Below are 19,797 nucleotides of genomic sequence, written 5' to 3'. Positions count from 1 at the left end.
TGCCTCAGTTTCACCCACACACTGTTTTTTCCAAAGACTTGTGGATGCAGTGCCCTCTGAGTCTCCATTTTGTATAAGTTGCTTTGTTTCTTCTGGCATGAATCTTGTTTGGGCATGGCTTTTCTATTAATCTTGTGGTGAGCTATGATAATCTAGTCATTTTTTCCAGAAAGTTCCATTGTGTTTATGCTTGACTGGGTGTCCTTTTCTTGAATTGCACTTTACTTCCCTTGCTCGGTTCTCTTCTGGCATCATATAATTCATTTTGTGTCCAGATGTCAATTATTACTGTTGTTATCCACTTTGTTCTCCTAGAACTCTTATTGGATAAATGGTGTAACTTCTGGGTTTATCTTCCCTATTATTTAACTTTCATTTTCTAACTTCTTCAAAAGCCATTGTGGTTCACAACTATGAGACTTTTCTCTCGCCTGACCTCACCTTTCTTTTCTTTTTTTTTTTTTTGAGTTGGAGTCTCACTCTGTCACCCAGACTGGAGTGCAGTGGCTGCTCCCAGCCACCACAGCCTCGACCTGCTGGGCTCCGGCCATCCTTCCGCCTCAGCCTTCCCAGTAGCCAGAATTACAGGCATGCGCTACCACACCCGGCTGATTTTTTTATTTATTGTAGAGGATGAGGTCTCACTGCCCAGGCGGCTCTCGAACCCGCGAGCTCAGGCAATCCACTCACCTCAGCCTCCCAAAGGTGCGGGATTACAGTCTGAGCCACCAAGCCCGGCTTGACCTCACCTTTCATGTGGTACTGCCATGGAAATGTTTTTGGATTGTCTGCCATACTCATAGTATTAAGCCTAGGTAGCTTGGCCCGGTTAATAATACTAGTTTGCATGTTGCCTTGTGGGGTATGGTGTGATGTGATGCTCCTTGAGTTTTTTTTTAAAGGAAAGAAAGTTTATTATCCCCTTTCTACAGACAGAAAAGGTCTGGTCCAGGGGTTTGGGTGCAGGATATATTTAATATATAATATTTAATATAATACTAGTTTGCATATAATTTATTATAACTTTTAATATAAAGATTTATTACAGGTCAGACCATACCAAGATCTATAATGAACTAAATTTGATTTCCCCTTTCAAATCTTTTTTCCCTTAATTCACACTGCACACTGAGCTATGGGCTAAACATTAAGAGCTGGTGATATATTAGAGAACACACATTAACAAAAAAGTGTGTATCTAGTATTCTCATTGCCATGTGAAAATATGTGACCTCCTTTTTAAAAAGGAAATGAAAACATATGTGTTTTACATGTAGTGCATATTTTACTATTTAATATTTCATTCAGATTATTACCAGTTTTAGCACTACAAACAGTACAGACACATATTTAATCTTTAACTTCTATAATAGGAGTTTCTAAATATTGCTGGGCCAAAAGTGATGCGTTTGGTGTAGGAAAAAACACTTAGACTCAAAGTGCATTTTCTGTTGTCACTCAACAACAATCACAGACAGAAGACTTGTGTAACCAAATATGTGAGGGTTTCTTCCCACATACCAAGCAAACAATCTGTTCTGCATTGGACATCAGCTGTCTAATGAACTGGTACTCCCTGCCCCCTTTCAACTCTGACACTATATTCCTGGAGATAGCATCAGATCCTGCAGGTTTAGGGCTCAATCCCACAATGTTGCCTTGTGGGGTATGGTGTGATGTGATGCTCCTTGAGTTTTTTTTTGAAAGGAAAGAACGTTTATTATCCCCTTTCTACAGACAGAAAAGGTCTGGCTCAGGGGTTTGGGTGCAGGATATATTTAAGGTTAAGCTTTTTAGGTGGAAAGGCAGGGGACGAGTAAGAGTTGCCTTACAGCTGCATTTCTAGGTGTTTATTGCATTAGTCATGTGCCTTGAGGTTGTTAAGGCAATGCATATCTTGTGACTTCAGGCAGGGATCTGGTGGGCAGTCATGGAAAGCTGGTCATCATAGATTGACCAGTCTGGCTTCAGATACCTGGAAAACAAATGCTGTATTCCCAGTTACTCAGGAGGCTGAGGTAGTAGGATTTCTTGAGCCCAGGAGTACAAGGCGTCAGTGAGCTAGGATCATGCAACTGACTTACAGCCAAGGTGACAGAAGGAGACCCTGTCGAGATTGGGGTGGGGATAGAGACAGAAAGAACAGAGATAAGAGAGGGGAGAAAGGAGAAAGGGAGAAAAAAAAGAGGAGGAGGGGACAGAGACAACATGCCTCGCTAGGTATCGGGCTCTTTTTTTAATTGTTAATTTTAAAGATGGGGGTACAATTCAGGGTTAGGTATACAAATATTCATTATGCAGGTGCCCTTGTTGATGAGGTCTCCCCTCCACCCCCCCCCGGGGTAGTTTCCTACTACTGCCAATCCCACTCCCTACCCCTCCTTGGGTTCTTTGACTCACCCCAGAAAAGAATTTCAGAATAAATCCAAGTGTAGTTTAAGACAGAGCTTATTAGAAAAAGAGATATGCCCAATGGGCATGGGCATCTTAAGAGAAAGAAAGCCCACTTATCTTTGACCAGAAGCTTTATATACTTTTATGATTATTAGAATAACCATGAACTAAGAGGGTGGGCTGCAGGATCTGGTCACCTGTTTTGATTACCATCTCTCCATCTTTGATGAGCTAATAGGATGGACTTTTCTTAGAACATCATGTCTGTGTTTTGGGTGGTTTTTTTTTTTTTTTTTTTTTTTTGAGTTGGAGTCTCACTCTGCCGCCCAGACTGAAGTGTAGTGGCCGCTTCCAGCCACCACAGCCTCGACCTGCTGGGCTCCGGTGATCCTTCCGCCTCAGCTTTCCAAGTAGCTGGAACTACAGGTGTGCTACCATGCCCAGCTAATTTTTTGATTTATTGTAGAGATGAGGTCTTGCCAAGTTGCCCAGGTGGGTCTCGAACCCGCGGGTTCAGGCAATCCACTCACCTCAGCCTCCCAAAGCACGGGATTACAGGCTGAGCCACTGAGCCCAGCTTTGGGTGATTTCTTAATAGCTTGCCTATCAAAAGTATTGCGATTATTCTCTTTCAGTTTTTACTTTCTGAATGGTAACTTGACCATATTGAGGTTTAAGTTTGCATATAAATTATTTGTTCCCTTTTGAAAACCTGGTTTCAAAAGGTGTTACCTATTCTAACCTAATCAGCAGCTACATGGCTCCTTAATATTTACATTAAATATTAGCTGTAATTTTTTTTTGTAAGTGGCATTAGGTTGACATTTTACTTCATTTTTGTTGTGTCCTGTGTGGCTGGGTGGTAAAGGATCCTGAAAGAGGAATGGCGTGATATAGCACGATCTACAAGACAATTTTTAGAACTAGAAGGTAGGGGAACCAGGGGACACTTTGCCTCACAGGACAAAGGCCCCAAGTTTTTTACCCATCAGACTTTTATTAGTACAAAATGATGTAGTTAAATAAGCCTTTAAGGACAAAATATAGACAGTGCAAAGAAAACTCCCAGTTTTGATCTTAGAAAGATTTTGTGGTAAAGTGTGACTATTTGCAAAATGTAGTGCAGCTGCTTGCAAGACAATGTATAACTTTTTATCTATTTTAACACAACAGACACTGTACTTTTAGAACTTGCCTCAGCTTACATGCCTATCTGGCTTTGCCATTATAGGCATTCTTGGCTGGTTGTGACTTTGCACATACGCCAAGTATGTTTTCAGCAGAGTTCAAGCAGGGCAGTGGTCTCCAACACATTTTCTTTTTTCTTTTGTTTTTTTTTTTTGAGTTGGAGTCTCGCTCTGTCGCCCAGGCTGTAGCACAGTGGCACATTCAAGGCCACCCCAGCATCAGCCTGGTGGGCTCCGGCAATATTTCTACCTCAGACTTCCAAGTAGCTGGAATTACAGGTGTGCACTACCATACTTGGCTAATTTTTGACTTATTATAGAGATGAGGTCTTGCCAAGTTGTCCGGGCTGGTCGACCCTGCGGGCTCAGGCAGTCCACTCACCTCAGCCTCCCAAAGTGCTGGGATTACAGGCTGAGGCACCAAGCCCAGCCTTCACTTCATTTTCTTCAAGATAAGTAGCCAATTATGAAAATGTCATTTAAAAAAATCATTCACTTGCAAGTGAACCAGAATATCACCTTTGTTTATATATATATATATTTGTGTGTATACAATATATAATATACAGAGAGAGTAGGAAAAATAGCAATTGATATTTTACATGTGCCTGTTTGCTTCTGTATTCTGTACCCTGGTTCACTGAGTTACCTGCATATCTGCATTGTTTTGCTATTTATAGTAAATACATATTTTTGAAATTTAGAAATTTGAAGAAAAAATGAATAATGTTGGAATTAAAGTTTGACTAAAACTTAATTATAATGTTATTTAACCAAGTATCCTTTTTCATTATCTTGAACAACTTTTTTTCAGTTATTTGTGAGGTCATTGGTCTATTCACATTTCTTTTCACTCTGGAAGTATGTATTTGTTGCATACCTAACTATGGGCTAAACATTAAGAACAGACAACATTCCTGCCTCATGGGGCTGATATTGCAGAAGGGGGAGATGGGTAAATAAATTAAAAAGAAGATAAGTGCTCTTGAGTGTTTTAGGGACATGGCAGGGTGGCCAGATGACTTCAAGGTTTTTAGCCTGAATGACAGGGTAGATGGCAGTTTACCCACATAGGGGAGATTGAGAGAGAATAATGTGAGGGGACTCCATTCTGATTGGACTCTTTAGGTTTGAGGTGATGGTTGGGTATGCCAGGATTCTGTGGAGAAGGCAGGGCTGGATATATTGTTCTGGGAGTTAGTGACTGGTCCATAGCTGTTTCATTAATTGCCTGACTGACCTCCTCTGGCCCAAGCTTTCTCCCCCGCACACTGCCTCTAGTCTTGGGATCCATCCAGGATTAATCCAGGCTTCTGCTGGGAGTGTGCCCTGTTGGTGGTGCTCCTTCAAAGGGAGGACAGGGTTCCTGTGGCTTGTATCGTTTTGAGCTCACTTGGGTAGCAGTATTTCAAGTGGTTGGAGCACAGTGAGGCTGCCCAAGTTCAATCCTGACTGCATTTCCAAGTAGTATGTTCTTGGGCAAATAGTATTCAAGTTTCTGAGGCTCCATTTTTCTCATCTGTGAAATGGGGATAGTAGTAACTAGCTTGCGAGTTCTGTGAGGAATAAATGAGATAGGTGCTATAAAAATACTTAGCCTAATGCCTACCCTATAGTAAGTTTACTATAAATATAAGGGCTTGATATTTTCTGCTTTATATCCTCTCATTTTCTGGTCCCCTGATGAAACAAATCTTGCCTTTAATAGGACGGTTGTTAAAGTATAGTGATGCTGGAACTAGGCTCTGTATGTTTAAGTTCTAGCTCTTTTATTAGCTGTGTAACCTCAGCCAAGTTACTTAACTTCCTGGTTCTGGGTCCCCAGGATCATTTGCTTGGACTCATGGGGCTCAGTGTGTAGTTTTTCTCATGGCTAAGAATTATTACAGTGACACAGTAAGAATACCCAACTGGATCAGTAAGGGGGAGAGACACAGACAAGGTCTGGTGGAATCCACATGCAGGATTCCTGTGCTCTTCCGCTCATGAAAGGTCACACAGAGCACATCCAGTGGCAATAATGCAGTCTCCTGCGGGCAGTGTTTCTGCTTACAGGAGCTCAGGAGAGACCCAGAGCCCTAGGTTTTTGTTGGGAGCTGGACACATAGGCACCTTCTGCCTTCTCCGAACCAAAATTCTGATCCTGAAAGAAAATCACATCAGCCATAAATCACATCATTATACAAACAGTGATGTGAGCTGGTACACCAGGGTTTCATGCCCCAACCATACGAGCAAGAGGAACTTTTTGAAAGCTGATTCTCAGACTCCAGCCAAGGGTTAGCCAACCCTATAGGCCTTTCTAAAGATACCAGTCTTGGGCCTGCTGTGTTAACCCTTTTCTGCCTGCCTCTCTATGCTTCAGTGTCGTCATCTGTAAAGAAAGGATAAAAATAGTATTCAACCCAGGGGACTTTTAAACTCAACTTTATTGAGATATTATTTACATACATAAAATATACTCATTTTAAGTGTTCCATTCTATAAATTTTTCGATATGTAGTCACCACCATGACCAAGATATGGAGCATTTTTGACACTCCAGAAAGTTCTCTCATGCCCCGAATGTTACTGACTTGTCTGCTGCTGTTCATTTCCAATGCCATATCTGAGTCCTGGCTAACATGTCTCCCTGGAATATGGCAGCAGCTTCCTATGTGATCTTCCTGTGTTTATCCTTGGCCCATTCCAGTGTGTTTTTCCGTACTGTATCAGATTCATATTTTTAAGGCTATTCACCTAATCTTATCACTACCCACTTTAAACAACCCTTCAGTGTTTGCTTCTTGGTTTTAAGAAAGACCAAAACCATCAATGTGTCCTAAGAGACTTTGAAAGACCTGGCCACTTCCTAATTCACAGTGTCATTTGCCTGCTATTGTAGTATGTGGGACTTCTTACTGCTTCAGGATTTTCACTAACTGTCCCCTCTGTCTGGAACCCTCTCCTCTCCTTTTTTCCCTCAATTAATTCTTACCGCTGCCTTAGGATTTAGGTCCAGTTTTACTTTGTCAAATAAACCATTTGCCTCTACAAACATTATTTGTTTTTTTTTTTTGAGTTGGAGTCTCACTCTGTCACCCAGACTGGAGTGCAGTGGCCGCTCCCGGTCACCGCAGCCTCGACCTGCTGGGCTCCGGCGATCCTTCCACCTCAGCCTTCCAAGTAGCTGGAATTACAGGCATGCATTACCATGCCCGGCTGATTTTTTTGATTTATTGTAGAGATGAGGTCTTGCTGCCCAGGCAGGTCTCAAACCTGTGGGCTCAGGCAATCCACTCACCTCAGCCTCCCAAAGGCACGGGATTACAGGCTGAGCCACTGAACCCGGCTTACAAACATTATTCACAATAGGAATGGCTTATTGCACCTAGACTATTAGTGCAAATATATGGTTTTTGCTGAAAACTTGCTTTTATGCTAGAATTATAACATGCTAGTCAGAGCGTGTCTGTGTAACCAGTCCACAATGAAAACACTGGTCAGTGAGTCGCCAGTGAGCCTCTCTGGTAGACAACATTTCACATGCTTTGTTAGTTAATTTTTGGAGGAGTTAAGCAAGTCCTGTGTGACTCCCGTGGAATGGTATGCTCAGAAGTTTGCACCTGGTTTCCTCCAGACTTCACCAAATGTGCCTTTTCCCCTTGCTGACTTTCCTTTATTTTCTTTCACTGCTCACCTTCCCCTGCTACCCCATATGCCCAGTTTACCTTACCTAGTAGATGTTTGTGCTACTGGTGCTTTCCACTCTAGGAGCCATTGACCTTCAAGGATGTGGCTGTGGTCTTCACTGAGGAGGAGCTGGGACTGCTGGACCCTGCCCAGAGGAAGCTATACCGAGATGTGATGCTGGAGAACTTCCGGAACCTGCTCTCCGTGGGTGAGGGGAATCTCTCTGGGCATTTGAAACTGAATTTATTGGAGTGTTCTTATTCCCTGGATATAAGATATTTTTTGGTCTTTGTCCACCGATTACATCCTAATTTTATAGAACTGTTCGTCTTACCTTGGGCTGCTATAACAGATTGCCCTAGACTGTGTGGCATATGAACAACACATATTTATTTCTCACAGTCTGAAGACTGAAGTCTGAGATCAGAATGCCAGCATGGTCAGTTCTAGGGAGGGCCCTCTTTCAGGGCACAGACGACTGACTTCTTGTTGTATCTTGACATGGCAGAAAAGAGCAAGAGAGCTGTCTGGGGTCTCTTATAAAAGGGCACTAATCTCATTGATCAGGGTTCACCCTCATGACCTGATTACTTCCCAAAGACCTGCCTCCTAATACCATCACATTGGAGTTTAGGATTTCAGCTTAGGAATTTTAGGAGATTTGGGTGATGAATGGAGAAACTCGAAGAGGTGCATATCTAGGTTAGGATCGTGACGCCTAGAGTCCTTGGAGGCAAGAGCCTGGCTAGGTAGTGAGGAGGTAAGCTTGCTACATAAGAGGCTCCTATCTTCTCTTAGTTTCTTCATGCCTTTCGGAGAATGATATACCCAGAGCGAGTGGGGCTCTCTGGACTTTCTTCTTCTGACAGAAATAACCGGGCAGGCTGGGCTCAGTGGCTCAGCCTGTAATCCCAGCACTTTGGGAGGCCTAGGCAAGTGGATTGCCTGAGCCTACAGGTTCAAGACCAGCCTGGGCAACTTGGCGACACCTCGTCTCTACAATAAATCAAAAATATCAACCAGGCGTGGTAGCATGTCTGTAGTTCTGGTTACTTGGGAGGCTAAGGTGGAAGGATCGCTTGAGCCTAGCAGGTCGACACTGGGGTGGTCGTGAGTGTACCACTGCACTCGAGCCTAGATGACAGAGTGAGACTCTGACTCCAAATAGGAATCCACACAATCCTAAGGCGTGGTGCCAACAATGTAAATATATGAACTGATTTAATCCTCAGAATAACACTGAAAAAGGAACCATTATTATCTTCATCTTCTAGACCACGAATCAAGGTAGAGGTGTTTTGATGTCACCATGCCCTACTAGCATTGTGTGGATCCCTATTGAATCTGCTCACAGAAGACACAGACACAGCTGATACACTTGGAGGATATGGTGCTTTGTTCGCTCCCAAGTTTAGCTCACACATACTCAGAAGTAGAGTTACCCTTGAGAAGTAGTGAGAAGGCTAAGTGTGGGCCCCAAAACCAGACTTTCTGCAGTTGAATCCCAGCTCTACCACTTCCTCACAGTATAGTGGAATACTGTGCTAGCTCACCTACCCTCCCTCTACCTTGAATCATGGTCTAGAAGGTGAAGATAATAATGGTTCCTTTTTCAGTGTTATTCTGAGGATTAAATCAGTTAATATATTTACATTGTTGGCACAAGGGAAGTGTTATAATAGTGTTTGATATTATTGACAACAACAGCAGCATTAAGTGGATAAGTGAATTTTTTCTATAAAAATCTTTTCAGAATTTCTTTTTTGGCTTGACAACTTTGTGATGAGACTTGTTTGTTACTAATGGGATCATATTAGCATTTAGCTTCAAAGCTTTTTAATAGGCACCTCTTCCTGTTTTCAGACAAAAATAAGTGCTAAATTTGCCTCTAGTCTGTTGCTGGTTCAAATCTGAAAGCCTGGTATCCCTGAGCCAATCTTTTACTTGTTCTCACCTCTAAATTGTCCTTGACCTCACAGGAGACAAGAATGGAAAGAATATGGAGGATATTCAAACAAAAGAAATAAGGTTCCATTCACACAAAGAGCTCTCCTACTGGAAAATGTGGCAACAGGTGGCTGGTGAATTAACAGTGAGTCAAGACTGGAGTGTAAATCTACAAGGGAAAGATTTCCAGGTCTCAGAAGATGTTGCTCCCTGTCAATTGTGGGAAGGAGCAACTCCTTGGGTTTTTCCAACTGAAAATTCAGTGGACGGTCTACAGGGGGATGGGGCCATCGATTTAGGAAATCTGCAGTTTCCAACCTGGAGAGCAGTAAGACCGGTTCCCATTCAAGAATCTTGGACAAAAACCTTTGTGAATGAGCTGTGGAATGTTCAAGAAAGATATAAAAAACTCGACACTGAAAATACAGTATATAAATGTGCTTGGAACGATTACAACTTTTGCTGGATATCAGATTGTCATGATAACCACAGATTACCTGAAAGAGACAAACTGTGTAATTGCGATAAATGTAGAAAAAACTACATTAAAAAGTCCATACTTTGTCATCCTAACCCTGGAGAGAATGGCTTGAAAAGTAACAAATGTGAAAATGACTTCAGGGATGATTCAAATCTTCCCACCTGTCCGAGAGTGCCCTTGAAAGAGAAACCCTATAAATATGAGCTCGGTAAGGGCTCGAGGCAGAGTTCCTGTCTTGACCAACATCGAAGAATTCCCATGGGAGAGAAATCCTTTAAAAGTCTCCTTGAGCACAGGCAGGGCTTCAGGCAAAACGCACACATTCACAGCCATCCTGGAGTCCCTGTGGGAGAGATGCCCCACAGCTGTGATGTCTGCGGGAAGGGGTTCAGGTATAAATCAGTTCTTCTTATTCATCAAGGGGTACACACGGGAAAGAAACCCTATATATGTGGGGAGTGTGGGAAGGCCTTTGGTCGAAGCTCAAACCTTCTCGTGCATCAGAGGGTTCACACCGGAGAGAAACCATACAAATGCAGTGAGTGTGGGAAGGGCTTCAGTTACAGCTCGGTGCTTCAAGTCCATCAGAGGCTGCACACAGGGGAGAAGCCCTACACATGCAGCGAGTGTGGCAAAGGTTTCTGCGCCAAGTCAGCACTGCACAAGCATCAGCACGTCCACCCGGGAGAAAAGCCCTATCGCTGTCATGAGTGTGGGAAGGGATTCAGCTTTAGCTCTCACCTCAGCAGTCATCAGAAGACGCACACCGGCGAGAGGCCCTATCAGTGCGACAAGTGTGGCAAAGGTTTCAGTCACAACTCATACCTTCAAGCTCACCAGAGGATCCACACGGGGCAGCACCTCTACGAATGCAACGTCTGTGGTAAGAGTTTCATTTACAGCTCAGGGCTTCTCATGCATCAGAGGCTGCACACAGGGGAGAAACCATACAAATGTGAATGTGGGAAGGGCTTTGGCCGGAGCTCTGATCTCCATGTTCATCAGAGAGTCCACACAGGAGAGAAACCCTATAAATGCAGCGAGTGTGGGAAAGGCTTCCGGCGGAATTCAGACCTTCACAGTCACCAGAGGGTCCACACGGGAGAGAGGCCCTACATATGTAATGTGTGTGGGAAGGGTTTCATTTACAGCTCTGACCTTCTCATCCATCAGAGGGTCCACACAGGTGAGAAACCCTATAAATGTGCTGAGTGTGGCAAAGGCTTCCGTTACAGCTCGGGGCTTCTCGTTCACCAGAGAGTTCACACGGGTGAGAAACCTTACAAATGTCAAGAGTGTGGAAAGGGCTTCAGGTGCACCTCAAGCCTTCACAAACATCAGCGAGTCCACACGGGAAAGAAGCCCTATACCTGTGATCAGTGTGGCAAGAGATTCACTTACGGCTCCAACCTTCGTACCCACCAGAGATTGCACACAGGTGAGAAGCCCTACACGTGTTATGAATGTGGAAAGGGCTTCAGATACGGCTCAGGTCTCCTCAGTCACAAGAGAGTGCACACTGGCGAGAAGCCATATAGATGCAAGGTATGTGGGAAGGGCTACAGTCAGAGCTCACATCTTCAAGGTCATCAGAGGATCCATACTGGTGAGAAACCTTATAAATGTGAGGAGTGTGGGAAAGGCTTTAGCCGCAGCTCCTGTCTTCATGTCCATCAGAGGGTCCACACTGGAGAGAAGCCCTATAAATGTAGTACGTGTGGGAAAGGCTTCAGTTATAGCTCAGGTCTGCGAAACCACCAGAGAGTGCATTTAAACGAGACGCCTTATAATAAATAGATATGTGTGGAAGATTCCAGCTGGAATGCATAACTTTCCGTCCATCTGAAAACCAGCACAGAAAAGCCTTAGAAAGTGATGGATAGGAAGGGCGGCAGGAAAAGCTGACATTTCAAGGTTATCAGCTAGTCTGCACAGGAAGGGGAGACCTAGAAGTGTGAATAAGTAGGTAAGCACTTCATTCACAAAAGTCAGTCTTTATGAATCTCTTTCACAGCACAGTAGACCTTAAATGGGAGTAGCATCAGTAAAAATTGTCCCTTTCATCAGAGCGTGCCTGAGAGGGAGCTTTTAGAAATGTACAAGTAGCGAGAATATATATCCAAGGTGCAAATTATGGACACAGATTTCTTGTTTGGGCCGATACCTACCAATGGAACATTGTAGAAAAAGGTTATCACCTTTCTAAAACCAATATCATAGTATCTTTTCAAAGGTAGTTTTATAAAAATGAGAAGATGACATTAACATTTATTGAAGCAAATTACTTTTTGAAGATCAGGAACAGCTAAAGTGAAAGTTACTCTTGGCAGGTCTGGATAATGTGTCTGTCTCACGTTTTCATCATGGTTTTGCGATTGTGTTTTATTTTACAGAAGTAAACTTTACCAGTCTCATAGAAAGGGTATCATAAAATAAATGCTACAAAACTCAGCCATCTGCTTATGTTACTCCAGGGTATGGTAAAAACCCTGGAGTAACATAAGAAAGGGTATGGTAAACTCCAGGAAAACGTATTTTTGCCAGGTTTGAAAAACTGAATCTGATTGACATTATTGAATTTATTTGTTAATTTGGAAGGAACTTGCACAATCTAAGTGCTGATTATTTTTTTCCATCTTGAAAATGCTGTTTGTTTCCACTTACTCAAGTTATCTTACATGACCCCTCAGTAATATTTTTTAGAGATGGTTAAAAATAGGTTCTGAATATTATTACGTGTATTTTTTGTTGTTGTTTTATTGAGATCATAATATTTTTACCCCATTTCATTTCATCATTTTTATATACATTGCACACATATTAGATATCTTAATCAGAAATACCATTTTCAGCTTACTATATTAGCACTGCTAAATTAGAGTCACCAAATTTATCATCTGTGGGGGTTGTGGACACTGCAGTCTTATGCCCTTATGGTGAGAGAAATTGTATCATCATTTTTGAAAGAATTTGTCAGTGTATTAATTCAATTTGTATAATCTTTGAAGAGGCAATAAGTGTGCAGTGATTTATACTTGAGAGATAGTTGCACATGTGGGTAAAGACATAAGCAGATGGCTGAGTTTTGTAGCATTTATTTTATAATAAAAAAATTCATAATATTCTGAGTGCCCATTGGTAGGAAATTGTTTAAATGAGTTAAGGCATGCATATACAAGGGAAAACTAAAAATCTTCGGACACACATAGAATGACACTGAAGGTTGCCTGTGAACTATTTGGTGAGCCAGGAAAGTTGTAGAACAACAATTCTAGCATGGCCCCATTTTGTTGATATATTTTTGTGTATGTTTGTATTTAGAGCAAGAGAGGGAAAGATGTGTGAGACGTCAGTATTCTAACTGCTTGTTCCACTCTAGCAGGTGGAACACTGGGTGTGTAATACATTTGTTTTACTTTTATATATATTTTTAAACAGTGTCAATTTTATAATCACAGTAAAGCTATTTTTAAAAAATTAGTTGTGGAACACTTCCTTATGGTCAAAGATCCATGTTGTAAACTCAATTTTTATTTTGCTTTTCCTACTGTACTTAGCATCCAGTGCCAAATACAAGCTATACAAGTGAACCATGAGATTTGTGGTTTAAATACTCTCAGAGACTACATCATTTTCTGGCTGGGAGATGAGGGAGTCTAGGAAATTGGCAGGACCTCAGCACCTCCATTCTGCACTCCAGCCTTCTCAGACCAGTAGGGCCACAGGCCTGACTTCATAGAGGGCAGTGCAGCATGACATTGCTGCTGCAGGCTGACTGTCCATCTGGGTGTCTCAGGAGACCTGGGGCTTCTCTGGCCTGAGCTCCTGTCTGTTGCCTGGGGCTGCCAGACAGAGAGTCTTAAGTTACAGGCATGGGGGAGGGGCTGGGAATGGGCATTTTCTATGTGAATCAATAAAGAACATTTCTAGGGGTCTGAAACAAAGTGTTGATTGTGGGAAATGGTTACATTTCAGAAAGGGGCATGGGAAAAAAGCAATTATTTTCTGGAACCTCAGTATGGTCACTCAGGTGATGGGGTAGGATTTTATGGCCAGCAGAACAAAAAATGCTGATACCATCCCTGGCCCTCAAACCTTTGAAGTCTTGGTTCAAAAGTTTATGGATTCCCAAAAGTGGAAAACAGACTTCTAAAATTCTGGATAGTGTGTCCCCTAGTGTTCTGGAGGTAGGTGTCCAGTGTTGGTTAGGGCTGCAGTCATCTGAATGCTGGACTTGGCCTTAGAAGATCTGCTTTAAGGATGCAAAATAAACTTTAAAAAATTTAAATTTGATCTGATTTTACTTTTGACAACAGGCTTTTTTTTTTCTTTTTGGATGAATGGATTGAAAACGTATTGTTTTCACTGGGGGTTGCCCCCCAAAAACTAGAATGTTGAGGGCTTTATCTTGTTATGTTAACACCCACACCAACTGCCCTAGTTCTCCCAAGACAGTCCAGTCAATCTCTTGAGTAAGGAATGCTCTGGGGCTTTTAGTCAGGAAACTAATGACCTGACTACCTGGTGCTCTGCAAGAGAATTAGGGAGAGGAGTGGGTATGGGGATTAAAAAAGATCTTAATTTCTACAACTTTCTACCCCCACTTCTCAGTTCCTCCCTCTGTCTCACATGTGGTCATTGGGTCTAGAACCTGTCCAGGGCTCTTCCCTTCAGCTCATCTGTCTTCGCTGCAGTTCCTCCATGTTATCTAGGCTGTGGCTCCTGTGCCCTGCTTCAGTCCATTTTTCTATTCACTTGACTTAGGTATTTGTGGAATTCTCTCATCTACTGATGCTGCCTTTTGTTTTCTTCATTGTTGCAGGTTTATACTTAAAAAGAAAAGTGTACTTCCTTTACATTTTCAGGCTTCAGAAAGAGAGTAATATAAACACATTTTCTCAGTTCATCAAAATAAATCCACTCTTAAAATCTTGTACCCCTTCCTTTTTAAAAAATTTTCCCCACTGTTTGTTTTTCCTATTAATTCTGTTTCCTTACTTGTTTTCTGTTTGTTAAATTTGGTGCGTCTATGTCAAAATCAATATAATTAACATAATAAACTTAATAGGTATCAAGAATAAGTTGCATCTTTGGAAAAAAGCTTACCTTGTGAAAAAATATAAGATGATCTAAATAAGATGATTTAAACAAAAACATGAGTTGGTGGATAGAATAATGGATGGACATTGCCAAAAGCGCAAATTAGTGAGCTGAAAATTTTTGCAAGGGATTATTTTAGAGTATAATGCAAGAAGATAGCCCTCTGGAATATATGATGGATATTAGGAGATATGAAGAAACCAACATGTGGCTAATGAGAGTGTCAGAAAGGGAGTGAATATACAATGCTGGGGAGCAAAAACTCAAATAAAATAGAACATATCCCAGAGCTGGAGGAAAGACATGAGATTCTTACTGAAAGGTCCTGCTGAGTGCTTAACAGGAATACATTTTTAAAAATAATAATTATGTATTTTATATGGTAAAATTTCAGTTGATAAAAGGAAAACCTTAAAAGCCTCAAGAGGAGAAGTGAAACCTAAGTATTACCTGTAAGAGAATGAGAATTAATTTGCTGTCATACTGTACATCAGCAGTAAAACCTAAAAGAGGCACAATGTTTTAAAGTTATGAAGGACTGTAACTTTTATCTGAGTAGTCTACTTAGGCAAACCAGCATTTACTTTGAGGGTAGAGGGAAGATGTAAGACACAAAAGGACTTGGAATTTACCACCTATCAACTATCTAAAAAATATTTCTTAAGAACGTAAACCAGCAAAACAAATTCAAGAAAGGAGGGTGTACAGTGTGTACAACAAGCAGGCATATATGACAGATGAGAGGAGAGGGAAGAAAGAAGAGAGCACATTAAAACATTTTTTTATTTGGAGGGATGATATAAATACTGGTGACCTCTAATCAACTTTTAGTAGAGGAATTTCCATATATTTCTATTTTATTTTATTTTTTTGAGTTTCACTCTTGTTGCCCAGGCTGGAGTGCAGTGTGCATGCTCACGGCCACCACAACCTTGACTTGCTGGGCTCAGGCGATCCTTCCACCTCAGCCTTCCAAGTAGCTGGGACTACAGATGCATGTCACCATGCCTGGTTAGTTTTTGTGATTTCTCATAGAGACGAGGTCTCACCAAGTTGCCCAGGCTGGTCTTGAACTCCTGGGCTCAGGCAGTCCTCTCGTCTCAGCCTCTCAAAGTACTGGGATTACAGGCTAAACCAACATGCCCGGCCTTCATATTTATAAAACATCTTATTTTGCCTTTATTAACAATAATTTTAAAAAATTTCCTTTCCTTTTATGTAATTGTTTTATTCATTTTCATTCCTTTTGTGCAGTGTTTCTCAAGGGTTTGCTGTTGTGTGTTTTGGAGAAATGACTTCTTTGTTGGGAAGGATTGATTTGCACATTCCTTACTTCTACATATTAAATGCATCCCCCAGTCAGGACAAGCAAAGGTCACTTATACATTTTTAAAACTTTTGGGGATGCCATTCCATTCCTGGTTGAGAGTCACTGTCCTATTTTTTAATTTCTATTTTTAGAGACAAAGTCTCACTCTGTCACCCAGGCAGGAGTGCAGTGGCAGAGTCACAGCTCACTGCAGCCTTGAACCTTGGGCTCAAGTGATCCTCTTACCTCAGCCTCCCAAGCAACTTGGAATTTCAGACAAGAGTCACTGTTGTGTAATTAGGTGGTGATAGCAGCTCCTGTGTCTATTATACCAGAACTTTCCCTTTTGTTTTTAACACATGTGTTTAGGTTTATATTTTCAGACTAACAACAAGCTCTCAGACTGGGTAAAAGGTAACATTTAAATGTAAGTATGATAATAAAGAATATATAAAGAAACAATACTAATTTAAGACAAAGTGATGAAAATACATAGCAGGTGAATTCTAATGAAAACAGTTGCAATTTTCACTAAAAGTTACACTCAAGGTGAAAAATAGAAGTTACTTCAAGTGTTATTAAAATCCTGAGTTAATCAAGACTATATACTTACCATAAAACTTGTACAGGGTGAACATCAGTAATCCAAAAATTTAATATCTGAAATGTTCCAAAATCTGAAACTTATTAAGCACTAACATGACACCATTTGTGGAAAATTCTATACCCAAAACCTTTGCTTTCCGATAGTTCAATGTACACAAACTTTGTTTCATGCCCCAAATTATTAAAAATAATTTATAAAGTCATCTTCAACCTATATGTATAGCATTTATATGAAGCATAATTGAATCTTGTGTTTAGACTTGGATCTCATCTTCAAGATATCTCATTACATACTCTTATATGCAAATATTCAAAAATCCAAAACTAAACAAAATTTGAAACACTTCTGTTCCTAAGCATTTCAGATAATGGTACTCAACCCGTATAACTAATAACAACTTTGAAAAAATAGAGCAAATGTAATACAGATACATCAGGAAAATGACAAACTTACTATCATAGTGGGAGCCTTTACAACATGCACTTCTCAGTCATTGACAAATCTAAAATGAAAAATCTAAGTAAGCATAAACTAGCATGCAGTGAATTTGAATAGCACAATTAGCAAGTTTGGTGTAAATACAGATGTCTGTATACCCGCCTGATGGAGAATACACATTGTTTTCCAGCACACATAGATGTCACAAAAAAATAAACTTGTATTAGGCCCAAAATAATTTTTTTTCTGAATTCATTTTTGAAAATTTAAGAATGTCAAATGAAGCCTTCAACTTAGAGCACTATAAAAGAGAATAATCCCAAAAGGAGGAATTGTTTAAAAAAATTAATGGAAAACAAAAATAATAAAAATGGAGTGGTTTTGGAAAATATCAGAATACAGGAAAACATTTACAAGCCTAATTCAGGAAAAGAAAGATATATACAAAACACACACAAAAACACTTGAGAACAATTAAAGACATAACTTTCAACAAATTAAACTCCAAAAGGGCAAGTGTTTTTGTCTGTTTTGTTCACTGTTATTTTTCCAATGCTTAAAACGGCTTGTCACATAGTAGGGAATGAACACAATAGACAAAAATCCCTGTCTTCATGGAGCTTATATCCTAGTAAGATGAGGTAGACAGTAAACAAAACATTTAAGTAAATGATATAGTATCTTAGAAAGTGTTAAAGACCATGGGAGGAAAGTAAAGTTGGGCAATGCAGATGGCAAAGTGCTAGAGGCTGTTGCAGTTTTAAATAGGTGCATCATGGTAGACCTCCCTGACAGTGACATTTGAGCAAAGAATAAATGAGGTAAGGAAGCAAACCTTGTGGCCACCTGGGAGAAGTGCTAGAGAGAACGTTCCATGCAGACTCATGTTTGAGAGTTAGCATGAAGTCAGTCTGGACTGGAATGAGCAAGTGAAAAAGTAGTAGGAAGATGAGATCAGAGAGGAAAGAGGCAGTCGACCCTTTCTGTTACTTCTGTTGAGGCAGAAAAAAATTGGATAAAGGTTTTCTGGAAGCCAAATGTGAGAACTGACCCGGGAGATACACCAACAAAGTTGGGCATGTCCCAAGTCTGTCACCAGTTGGAATGATTTTATCAGAAAGTTTAGGAGAAGTGAGGCCGGGTGTGATGACTCATGCCTGTAATTCCAACACTTTGGGAGGCCAAAGCAGGAGGATCACTTGAGCCCAGGAGTTCGAGACCAGTGTAGGCAATATAGCGAGACTTTATCTCTACAAAAAATCAAAAACTTAGCCACGCATGGTGGTATGTGTGTGTATTCCCTGTTGCTCAGGAAGCCAAGGCAGAAGGATGTCCTGTGCCCGGGAGGTTGAGGCTACAGTGAGCTATGATCATGCCACTGTACTCCAGCCTGGGTGACAGAGACTCTGACAAAAAAAGTCAAGAAAAGGGAGGGGACTCCTCATATCAAAGCTGCCTTTTTTCATTGGCGTGCACAACACAGGGGTTGCAGTCATTGGCACAGTACAACTGAGGCAGGTTATTCCGTGCAAGTTAGACATAGATAAGTTTCTTGCAGGTGGTTTAAATTGAAATTAAGCATTCAGACATCTTTCTTATTGGTACACAACCTCCTCCCAACTGACCAGGCACACCAGGCTGTGGACTGGAATGTGGATTTACCAGTGCAGCAAATCACAGAAACAATAGGAAGTCACCCAAAACACAGACATGATGTTCTAAGAAAACCCCATCCTTTTAGCTCATCAAAGGCGGGGAGATGGTAATCGCAGTCCACCCTCTTAGTTCATGATTAACCTAATCAAGTAAAAGTATATAAAACTTCTTGTCAAAGACAAGTGGGTGTTCTTAAGATGCCCGTGCTCATTGTGCATGCCTCTTTTTCTCTAATAATTTCTGTCTTAAACTCTACTTGGATTCGCTCTGAAATTCTTTTCTGTGGTGAGTCAAAAGAACCCATAGATCAACACAATGCATGCTACCTGGCAACACACCATACAGGCTAAGATGTACTACTTGCAAGATAACCAGTAAAACTTCATGGTTCAGAAACAAATCAATGTCCTTTTAGGTGTCAGTAGGTTACGTATTAATTGGTACATTAAAACTTCAAGGAACTCATGATAAGATTGTTACTCAGGGACTGAATGTAAGCCATGAGTCATAAGACCTTCTCCAGATGGTTAAGTCGGAAACCTGCCGAATGTGATCTGTAGGTTTTCAGGACTAAAAGAGAATAAATTAACTAAAATGTAGAAAATCTACATATTTATCACAGATTTATCAAGACATATTAAAGAAGATACTTGTCCTCATCCAATAAAAATACTTGTTTTAGGTTCCGCCATTTTTAAGGATGGCTCCCATCTATGGGAGATCTTACTAGATTTTTTTTTTTTTTTAAATCACACTGAAACTGAAATGTTAAACATCAAAAGACAGAGATAGGCTAACAGAACTGTGCTGTCTCTTTATGTGCCCTGAGCTGCAATGTCAAGTTATAGCTAAATGTTATTAAACCAGCCCCTCCTGTCCATTGCCTAGCAGTCTTCACTATCTGTCTAGGACTAGAACTAGTTCACCACCCCCAAAGCTCAAGGATACAGGCATTCCAAACAGAACCTCTGTCAGCAGGATCTGGCAACCTTTCCAAAGAGAGAGA

At 41.0% G+C, this 19,797-nt stretch overlaps 2 protein-coding genes across 3 annotated transcripts in view; both read left to right on the top strand.

The window, feature by feature from the left end:
* The window catches only part of ZNF229 (zinc finger protein 229), a 14,025-nt gene extending 2,246 nt beyond the window's left edge, over positions 1-11,779 (top strand). Inside the window, exons 3-4 of one of the 2 annotated variants that reach the window (XM_008070367.1) lie at positions 7,335-7,461; positions 9,233-11,779. In XM_008070367.1, coding sequence (XP_008068558.1) covers positions 7,335-7,461; positions 9,233-11,478 — 2,373 coding nt within the window. In that variant the 3' untranslated portion in view covers positions 11,479-11,779. Of the gene's footprint in view, positions 1-7,334; positions 7,471-9,223 lie in introns of both variants that reach the window. The other variant, XM_008070366.1, reaches the window with a different exon arrangement.
* The window catches only part of ZNF285 (zinc finger protein 285), a 29,388-nt gene continuing 20,633 nt past the window's right edge, over positions 11,043-19,797 (top strand). The window contains exon 1 of the mRNA XM_008070368.2: positions 11,043-11,119. The gene's annotated coding sequence lies outside the window, so the exon portion shown is untranslated. The remainder of the gene's footprint in view (positions 11,120-19,797) is intronic.

This window comes from Carlito syrichta, unplaced genomic scaffold (genome assembly GCF_000164805.1).
Source record: "Carlito syrichta isolate Samal-C Ts95f unplaced genomic scaffold, Tarsius_syrichta-2.0.1 Scaffold313379, whole genome shotgun sequence".
NCBI classification, from domain to species: domain Eukaryota; kingdom Metazoa; phylum Chordata; class Mammalia; order Primates; family Tarsiidae; genus Carlito; species Carlito syrichta.
The sequence above is the reverse complement of the archived record's forward strand: the minus strand, read 5'-3'. Positions and strand labels throughout refer to the sequence as shown.